Genomic DNA, 10,713 nt, shown 5'->3' with positions numbered 1-10,713 from the left:
GCGTGACTCCAGGGCCCCGCCTCTGCTCCGCTCAAAAGCCCCTGGATTCAGAGATTGGAGACCCCAGTGCTCCTGAGCACATCCCATTTCCTCCAGGCCAGCGGGCTGCGTTCCTGAGAAGGCCTGCCCCACCCTGAGCCCTCCCCACTCTGCAAAGGCAAAGTCACTGCTTTTTCCCAGGGGCTGGCAGTGCCCGAGCTTTCTCCCTCAGAACCAGTGTCGGACTCCAGCCCAGCCTGCCGTTGTCATCTCAGCCCAGAAGACACAGTGAGCCATCAGCCTTTTGCCAGATGAGAAACTGGCCTTTATTGCAGGTCTGGGAGGGCACAGGAGCAGAGCACGCGGAGGATGGGGCAGCACTCAGGGCCAGCAAGGCCGAGGCGGGCGATGGCGGGCGTCCGGGCCGGCGGCAGGGCCCTCACTTGCTGCACTTCCTGGGGGAGCACTTGCAGTGCAGGGCATTGAGGACCTCGTGGTGGACGACGGAGCCGTTGGCACAGTGCAGGGGCACCCGCATGGGCTCCGTCTGTGTGGGAGAGCAGCAGGAGCACTGGTCCTGCACGTCCTCCGTGTCAATGGAGTACAAGGCTTTGCTGGCACATTTGCCCTGCAGTGGAGCAGAGAGAGGCCATCCGTCACGAGGTTGGGGGACCCCAGGGTGGGGAGGACCCTGGGCAGCTGCTCCCTCCACCTGCCCTCCTCCCAGTCAGGCCAACCTTGCCTCGTCCAGAGAAACCCAGGACAGCAAGGTAGCGTGTAAAAGCGTCTGAAACATCCCCTCTCCTTACCTAACGTCACACCCGCACCCCTCTAGCTGCTGTGTCTTTGCGTGTCTGACTGAGTTTCCAGAAACACGGCTTCCTTCCTCCATAAATAACCCTCCGTTCTTTTTAAATGACTTGTTGAAACTTTCCTCAGTACTTTTCTTTGGGGGTCAAAAGCTCCCAGTTACTTCAATAAAACATTTGCTTTAACCAAAAAAAAAAAAAATGCCTTCAGCTCCTTTCACTTCTCCCTGTGAATTTTCCAAATCCTTCTACAATGTAACCAAAGAGACATGTCCAAACAAGGGGACGGCCTCCCCACCTAGGCATGACCAAAGTTAGGGAGCCCTTACCTCACAGTAATGGATGTCCACTATCTCCTCGGACTTACAGTCCCCCACTTTGACGTACTGCAGCCTGGCCGTGATGTCCTTGCATTCCGGCTCCTCGCCTGCAGGACAGGTGAGAGATGGGACCGGGCCAGGCTGATTCTGAACAGCACCCTCCAGCCCAGAGCACCCCCCTACACCTTACTGGGAATAGGTCAATTGCCCAGTAACAAAGGGCCAAGCCAGCCTTGGGGAGGGGATTTAAGTTAGCCTGGTTCACCCCAGCTTCTGCTGGCCCTCCACCTTTAGAGATACAGTCATCACTTGGTTTAACTCACTTAATGGTACAGTTTTAATTGCAGCAGGAGCCTAGATTCACTCTACTTAAAGATGTAGCTGGATGAGAGTTGCTCTTAAATAACTGTAGACTCTAAACACCATAATGGAGCCGTCCTCTTAGGCTTATATTTGGCAGTTAATGAGCAATGAACTTGCCAATCAGTATAATTAGTATTTATCCGTCCCTGCCTTCGGAAAGGGGAAAAGCAAATGTCATGGGCACATGAGGCTCTCATTGCCTCTGGGGGTGCTAAGACTGCCAGGAGCTCTAGGGGCTCCCTGGGGGTGCAGCTGTCCCAGGGCACTGGCATGAGTTTCCTTACACTCAGGGGCTGGGGGTCTTCAGATCCGAGTCTCTGCTTGGCCCACCGATAATTCTGAGATTCAATGCCAGCTCGCCATTCCCCATCTGAACACTGGCAGTTTTCCATTCTTAGATGGCTCCAAATCCAAATCAACCCTGACTACATATTAGCCCGCCTCCCAACTTCCAAATTACTTCATTCTAAAGTGAAAGCCTGCCAACGACTTTAAAAAGATGAACAAGGAAAATACATTGAGACCAACCTACTCTATTCTTTCACTGCAGGTTTACATCCCTGGGCCTGGCTTCCTTTCCTCATGCAGGGTCTCTGCCCATTGAAAACATGACGAACAAAGGCCCCTGGCTGCCTTACCACTGGCTTTACAGGTAACAGTCTCTCAACCAGATTCCATGTGCGACGCGCCTAGAGAGAAGTGGTTTCCTGACTTTATATTCTTAAACTCTGCGGACGGGACTCAGAGAAAGAGTCACTTTCAGAGTGTTTCTTCAATCTGCAACCTGGTTACACTGATTACAGGGATGATCAGAGGAAGCCATCACAGAAAGAATGAACAACTAAACACTGAAGATATCCATGTTTTCACTTTTCCTTTCTCTACCTAAAAAAAGGCCCATGAACCCCTCTGAAAAAAAAATTAAACTAAAAATAAAAAATATTAGTCCAGGCAAGTAATTCCATATTCAGAGAATATAGCACTAATGTTCGGATTCTGAAAGTTACTCATGCTCATAAGCACAAGAATGTGTGGTAAGAATACTGTCTGGTGTGCAGACTTACTGGACTCCACCTTAGAAGCTGCTGCTGTGAGCTATTAGGACCAACCAGAATAACACAGTTGCAAGGTCAAGATGGGCCAAGGGTGAAGGAAGGGAGGCTAATAAACTGAGACCAGCCTTATGAATCCTCAAGCTCGAGACAACTGTGCTCTCCACAACCCCATAGCACGCAGTGGGAGCTACCATTCCCAGCCCGTGGCTTCCCTCTCTCTGAGTTAGCTGCCAGGCACTCAAAGAGTAAATGCATATTGAGTGTCTGCTCGGTCAAGATTACAGATCAGTTACTACCTGATGGACAGTAACTGCAATGGGGTATGGGGGGGAGACTCGATAATATGGGTGAATGTAGAAACCACATTGTTTTTTCATGTGAAACCTTCATAAGAGTGTATATCAATAATACCTTAATAAAAAAATTTTTTTTAAAAGATCACAAATCAAGGGTGCTCATCTTCAAGAAGCTCTGGTTGGAGAAAGATGTTCTCTCATGATAGGACTATAAACAAACAAAGCCTCTATGAGGCAAAAGGCAGATGACAGACTAGAGAGAGTAAGGAGTTTGGAAGAAACGTGTAGAGACTGTTTCACAGGCATTTGAAAGGGGATTTGAGCAGGGCACAGTCTAGGGACATTCAGGGTGAGATGGCAGTTCCCTGCAGAACGGAATGGAATGACTGGCCAGTGATGGAGCAGTATCTTTTCAGAATAAAGCTGACTCCAGAGAAGAGTCCCTGGATTTAGTCTGATGGACCAGCTGTTGGTAATGTACTTACATGTGTCACAGCAGGTGCCAGGAATTTTCAGGACTTTCCCCTAAGAAAATAACAAAGTCCCAGATTAGGCACAAACAGTGCATGGTGGACAGCATTCAGGTCATTTCAGAACAATTCCTGACTCTGGACTCACAGCCCAGACTTAAGTGTTGGATGCAAACTGTGCTTTCCCGGCACAAGTGTGAGCAGACCTTCCACCCTAATTGGCCAGGCTGAAACAATTCTGATTATTCTGAATTACCTTCCAATTGAGTCATCAGGATCCTTATTCCCAGGAGAGCCTAGGAAGCAGTGATCTCTCTCACCTTCCCATTCAAGGATCATGGATTCAGGTCCCCAAGGGAAAGGTATTTTTTTAAAGCATCACATAGTGTAGAGATTTTTCTCTCTCCATCAAGCTTTGATTTTGTAATTTCATTAACTATGAAATGAAGTCAGGGACCTCCCTTGGCCACTGGGGAGGTCATGTCCACTCTGGACTGCACGGTGTTCAGAAGGACTCTGTCTTTAGTGTCAAAGATGGAAATGGTCACGAGGAAAGCAGGACCTGAGCTGACTACTCACTCCCTCGGCCAGACATTTGTGCTGATCAAAGGGTGGGCAGCCGGTGACCCTCTTCTCCCAGATGTACTCCCCTCTCTCATTGACTTTGCAGAAGTGACTGTCACAGCCATCCTGGATTGTCTCACCATGCTGAAAGGGAAGAGGAGAAGTGGGTAGAGCACATCTGAAGCAGCACTGGGGTTTTACAAAGCCACTTCAGACCATGACCTTGGCTCCTTTTTTTTGGAGTTGAAGCAATTTGGAGGGCTATGGAACTATGGACTATGGAGGACTACAGATGAGACAGTATCTCTAAAGTCTCCACCCCCAGAACACAGAGTAGGGGTGGAGTCTTAGTTTTACAACTTATTTACTATGAATAGGGCTGCATAAATGTAGAGGATCTCCAAACTCTTTGACCTCATCACAGCCTAAAGAATTAGGGCAAAGTGGGGGGAAACTGGCTAATCAATAACTGAAATAGCGGTGAACTGGGGCACCACCTCCAAGCCCCACCAGCTAATTCTGGATTTCACAGACCAGAGTCATGTCACGCTCATTGCCTGTTCAATCTCACAGACAAACAAGGCTGGAAAAAAATGTAAAGATCAACCAACTCCAAACCATGGGTCCGTACACCAACCATAATCTTATCAAGAAGAGTCTCCAAATAACTAAATCAAAGAGAAAAGTCTGTAGCCTCTATAGGTTGCCCATCTCTTCTTTATAAAATCAGAAATAGATGGGGAAAGAAGCCAATACTGACCCACAGTTAGTCCCTCTTTTTTGAAGGAAAGATCCCAAAATAGGAACCAGATGGTGATATGAAAGAGAATTCTTTGAGTTCCATTTGCTCCCACCTTCAGAGTCATGCTCTGGCCTCCTCTCAGCTGGACGGTGCACACCATGGGCAGACACCTCCCACAGCAATCACCTTGGATCTTCTCTTCCTTGTAACCCTGTATCCAGGAGAAGAAGCAGCCTTAGTCAGCCTCCCCAGAACATCCCAGTCATAAGTAGGCTTTCTTTTCAAGGTTCTCATCTCCCCTATCCAGTGGTTTCACCTAGAGTTGAGAAGGTCAACAGCCAACTCTTAACTAACCCTTATGGGTTCTCAGCCCCCTAGATAGCATTCCTTCCCTCCACATACGTACATCTTGCTCAAGTTCTAGCAGTTCAGACTTATTAAATTAGACCTCTCCCCTGGGTCCAAACTTATGAATTGAGTTTCTGTTTCACAATTGTTTATCTTACTGTCATCTTAAGAATTATACACAAAACGCAACTTGATTTTTGTCCCAAATCTCATTCTTCTCCCATCTTACCTATCTTGGTAAATGGTTTCATTACTCAGCTGCTCAAACCAGAAATCCAGGAGTCATCTTTGACTTACTTCTTTTCCTCATCCATCCCCATTCATCACCAGAATTGGACAAAAGTGCTTCCCTGACTCATCCCCTGTTTGTCGTGACCAGGGTCCTCTGTCATCTAGTCCAAGCAGTCATCATCTACCACTGTGCTCTGACAGTACTCTTAATTTGTCTTCCCACCTCCATTCTTGCCCCCTACTCTACGTCTCTGCACATCTTCCGGAATGAGTTTCATACAATATAAGTCTAGTGTCACTTCCCTGATTAAAACCATCAATGAAGTTCTGGTTCTGATAATGGTAAAGTAGCTTATATTGGACTAACCTTCTACATATAACAATTTTAATTCTTGACAAATATTTAAAACAATTGTTTAAAAACACTGGATAACCACAATCAGGGCTGGACCATAGGTTATTTGATCCTTGAAAGGGGAACCATAAGGGGCAAGAATCATGTTTAAGTGATTTGTCCCAGGAGCACAGTCTATATGGCACCAGACCATTGGAAGTCAAGCAGAAAATTATAGTTATTTTTGCCTGAGAAGTCAAAGGACAGATTTGAAACTGATAAAACAGCTGGAAACTAAAGGGAAAAACCTCAAGAAAGGAAGCCAGAAAGAAGTTCCCAAATCTGCAAATAAATTCCCTTCAAATCCTTAGTTAAACCTTGAATTACATATGCTTAGAGGGACCTAGAAGGAGTCCAGGGATAAAAGAATGGGTAGACAGCTAAAAGGGCTGAGCAGAAATTTTAGCTGTCACATACCACAGGGGAGCCACAGTTTGGAGTCTGAATCCCACCAAGATAAAGGGACTAGGTAAATAACTCAGTTTTCCACTGAAATTTCAGAAGGGTGAAGCCTTAGCAGTAAGACAATGTTCCAGGACTAAAATTTTCACCCTTGAACTAAGAAATATTGAAATAAACTCTCCCTAATGCAGTTTAAAATCGAGGCTTCTTTAGTTCAAGGTGAACCACAAATAGTCTAACTACCTGCTAGAAGCACACTTAACATTCATCAAAGGAAAGAGAATTAAGAGTCTCTTCAACATTTCTTGCACAAATATCTAATACACAATAAAAATGTTCATGCAAAGGAATGGAAAAATTTGATACATACTCAAGAGAAAAAAAATCATTCCATAGAAACAGACATACAAATTACCCTGATACTGCAGTTAGCAGGCAGGAACTTTAAAATACAGTATTCCCCCCTTCTCCATGGAGGTATGTTCCAAAACCCACAGTAGCTGCCTGAAGCCATGGACAATACCAAACCCTATATGTCCTATGATTTTTCCTATGCATACATACCTATGATAAAGTTTAATTTATAAATTAAGCATAATAAGATAATTAATAATAAAATAGAGCAAGTATAACAATATACTGTAATAAAAGTATTATTAAATGTGGTCTCTCTCTCTCTCAAAATATCTTATTGTAATGTTCTTACCCTTCTTATTGTGATTATGTGAGATCATAAAATGCCTACATGATGAGATGAAGTGTGGTGAGTACTGTAAGCCCTGTGACATAGCATTAGGCTACTAGTAATCTTCTGACAACACATCAGAAGGAGGATCATCTGTTTCTGGACCAGAGTTGACCACAAGTAACTGAAACCGTAGAAAGCACAACCATGGATAAAGGGGGATGCTGTAATTAAAATAAATATGTCAAAGAGTCTAGAGAGAAAAAAATGCATTTAATGGAAAAAGAAATGGGGAGTTTTAGGAGCAACCTGAAAACTTCAAACAAGATCAGATAGAAATCCTAGAACTAGAACATGATACCCTAAATCAAAAACTCACTGGATTGAATTAACTGAAGAAAAGAAAGAATCAATGAATTTTAAGACTGATCAAGAGAAATTGTCCAAACTCAAGCATAGGGAGGAAAAATGGAAAAAATACACAGAGCCCCAGTGACCTGCAGAACAGTAGCAAGTAGACTAATATCCATGTCATTAGAGCCCCAGAAAGACAGGAGAGATAAAAAGGAGCAGAAACAAATTAAAGAAATAATAGCTAAAATTTTCCCCAAGTTATCAAAAAATCAACTCAGGTCCAGAAAGCTCTATGAATCCAAACTAGGAAAATATAAACCAAACTATTCTTAAGCATATACTTGAATTTCTGAAAACCAAAAATAAAGAAAACCTATTGAAAGCAGGCAATAGGAGAAGGTTTGGGGGTGCATACAAGAGAACAATGATAAAAATGACAGCTAACTTATCATCAAGAACAATACAAGACAGAAGACAATGGAACAACATATTTAAAGTGATAAAAAAAAAAAAACCTTCAACCTAGTAACCTAGAACTCTATATTTAGTAAATGAAAGCAAAATAAAGACATTTCAGATAAGGGAAATGTAAGAAATGAATTGCCATCTGGCCTGCACTAGAAGAAGGGCTAAAAGGAGTCTTCAAGCTGAAAAGGAAAATAATGTAACATGGAAATTCATAATACACAGGCAGTTCTTTTAGTTCTTAAATTCTGTAAAAGACAATTTACTGTGTAAAGCAAAAATAATAACAATGTCTTGTGAATTTATCTGCATGTGCAACCATACCATAAAGCACAGGAGAAAGAGTACATGAAGTGGTATATTATTAAATCAAGGTAGGCTGTGATAAGTCAAGGATGCATCTTATAATCTCTAGAGTAGGTACTATTATCTCTAAATCAAAAAATTTATATTTCCCTTGTGATTTCTTCATTGATTCATGGATTATTTTTAAGTATTTTATTGAATTTCCAAATATTTGGGAGGGTGGGAGTGTTTCTAAATACCTTAATGTTACTAATTTCAACTTAATTGTGGTCATAAATATATTCTATATGATTTCAAATTTTTGACATTTATTGACTTTTTATGGCCCAGAATTTGGTAAAGATACGTGAAAATTCCATGTGCTTGAGAAGAATGTAGGTTCTGCAGATTTAGAGTGTGGTAGTCTATTACTTTCAATTAGGTCAAGTTGGTTGATAAGAGTTTTCCAAAACTTCTATATCCTTACTGATTTTCTTCCTATTTGTTCTATCAATCACTGACAGGAAAACATAAAAATTACTGGCTAAGAAAATGGGTAGACCAATTTCTCCCTCTAGTTCTGCCAATTTTTGCTTCATGTATTAGAAGCTCTGCTATCAGACGCATACACATTTAGAATTCTCATGTCTTCTGATAAATCTATTCTTTCATCATTTTGAAATAACCTTCTTTATTTTTGGTAACATTCCTCATCTGAAAGTCTGTTTTGTTTGGTATTAATATACCCATCTCTGCTTTCTTATTCTTAGTGTTCACCTGGTATATTTTTTTCCATCTTTTATTTTCAACCTGTCGGTCTCTTTAAGTTGAAAGTGCACCTCTTGTGAACAGCTACTTGTTGAGTCTCGCTTTTTCTCAAACTCAAGTCTGACAACGTCCATTTTTAATTGGGATTTTGTTGTGCTCATTTACATTTAATGTAATTATCAGTATGGTTCGATTTAAACCTACCATTTTGCTAATCATTTTATTTGTTGTCTTCTCTGTTATTCTTTCTATTGCTAATTATTTTCTGCCTTAATTTAATCAAGCTTTTGTCTTTAAGCATTTTGTTTTATCTCCTCTATTAGCTTTTTAGCTGTATTTCTTTGTATTACTATTTAGTGGTTACATGGGTTTATACATTTATCAAATCTCATCAAACTATGTATTTAATATCTATGCATTTTATTGCAGGTAAACTATACCTTATTTTTTAAAATTTTACAAAAATTTTTAAAATAACACTTTCTATGACTTTCCATTGCATTTAGAATAAAATAAAGTCTCTTTACATGTTCTACAAGCCCAACATGGTTTTTTCCTAATTTTCTGACTTTATCTTACACCACTGTCCCCTTGCTCTTGCCAATCCACCCCCATGCATCTTCTAGGAGCATGAATAAGCCAACCTCCCCACTTGAGGGCCTTTTTGTATGCTGTTCCCTCTACCTGGAATGCTCTTCCCCACACCTTGTATAAGGAACTCTTTCTCACCCTTTAGTAATCATTTAAATATCATTCCTCAGAGAGGTCTCCCAACACACACACACTTTCTCTCTCTCTCTCTCTCTCTCTCTCTCTCTCTCTCTCTCTCTCTCTCTCTCTCTTTCTCTCTCTCTCTCTCTATCTCTATCTCTCTCTCTCTCTCTCTCTCTCTCTCTCTCTGTTCATAACACTTAACATAACTTGAAATTTTCACTTGTCTGTTTAGATGGTTTTTGTTCTCTCTGAGAGACATATAAATTCCAGACCATGTCTATGCTATTCATCATTGTATCTGTAGCACCTGACTCAGGCACTCCTGCATTCACTGAGATGAGTTCAGCTAGGAACTCCTTGGAAGTGGCTTAAAGCAAGGGCCTTTCATTTATACCTGCATTTGAAAGATGGGCAGCTTCTGACACCAGGATTTCACTGTCTTTCAAAAATGCCCCCAGATCTGGGAGTCAACATCTTTTTAAAAGAAGAGGATTTGAAACAATGTTAATGAAATAAGAACCAAAAAGCTACCATCAGCTGTCTCATCACTGCATTAAAATTAGTTTTAACTCTCCCTGACACTCCAAAAAATAAAAGAGGAAGGCATAATCCAAAAAAGTTTTAAAGAATAAATTTAGTTATGTGAGAATTTACTTGAATATGATGTCATTTTGTCACATTTAGTAATAACCTCTTAGAGATTCATTCATTGGGATCCTGAGGTTTTTCTAATAGGAGCCTCAGTTTGGAGCATACATGGATCAAATGCTCCTACCCAGGAGGCAACGTGTAAAGTCAGTACTTGCTCAGGAATGGATTTAATGATCTGCTTTTCATAAACCAAGCTTCTGAATTCAATGGGTCTCCAAGGAGTGGGCTATAGAGAAAGCCAGTGAGTACAGAGCTCAGCACAAAATCAGGGTAAGTGGGCCCAGACCACCACTCCAGGGGGAAGGACACTGTCAGGTCACCTTTCACTGGTGAGCTGTGAACTGTGCTTCCCACTCCTAGAAGGTATGGGACAGAGGTAAATGGGAGAGGAAGAATGAGAGGTAATGAACAATAGGAGCGAGAGTGTGTCAGGATAGTCAGAAGGAGAGAATAAAATAGGGCTTAACTCAGGCAGGATTTCTTGGAAGTGTGGATTTGGGCATGTTTGGGTGTTTGAAGAGAAAAGGATGTAGGATGTACCTTCTGCTCAGCAGGCCCAAGGAGAGGAAGATGGACAGAATCTTTGCAGGAGAAGTAAGGATGAGAGGCACATGGTGGGGGGCTGCTAAGGAAAGGGACAGGGGCAGTGGAGGCACAATCCACACACCAGAGAGGCAGAGGACACAGTCAAGCCCAGAATAGGGAAAGATAGGGGGCATTATGGGAGGAGAAAGAACAGGAAGACAGAGTGACAGGTAATAAGAAAGGGCAATGATTCTGGAGTTGGGCAAGAGGAGGGGAGGAGGAGAGGGAGGGTG

At 42.3% G+C, this 10,713-nt stretch overlaps 1 protein-coding gene across 3 annotated transcripts in view; it reads right to left on the bottom strand.

Moving 5' to 3' along the window:
- Nucleotides 1–278: 278 nt before the first annotated feature.
- Nucleotides 279–10,713, bottom strand: part of VWF (von Willebrand factor) — a 133,505-nt gene continuing 123,070 nt past the window's right edge. For all 3 annotated transcript variants that reach the window (XM_073223293.1, XM_073223294.1, XM_073223295.1), the window contains exons 48-52: nt 4,711–4,809; nt 3,872–4,000; nt 3,308–3,347; nt 1,118–1,215; nt 279–607 (exon numbers count right to left, since the gene is read on the bottom strand). In XM_073223293.1, the coding sequence (XP_073079394.1) occupies nt 419–607; nt 1,118–1,215; nt 3,308–3,347; nt 3,872–4,000; nt 4,711–4,809 (555 nt within the window). In that variant the 3' untranslated portion in view covers nt 279–418. The remainder of the gene's footprint in view (nt 608–1,117; nt 1,216–3,307; nt 3,348–3,871; nt 4,001–4,710; nt 4,810–10,713) is intronic.

The sequence above is a fragment of the Manis javanica genome, chromosome 15 (genome assembly GCF_040802235.1).
Source record: "Manis javanica isolate MJ-LG chromosome 15, MJ_LKY, whole genome shotgun sequence".
Lineage (NCBI taxonomy): Eukaryota > Metazoa > Chordata > Mammalia > Pholidota > Manidae > Manis > Manis javanica.
The sequence above is the reverse complement of the archived record's forward strand: the minus strand, read 5'-3'. Positions and strand labels throughout refer to the sequence as shown.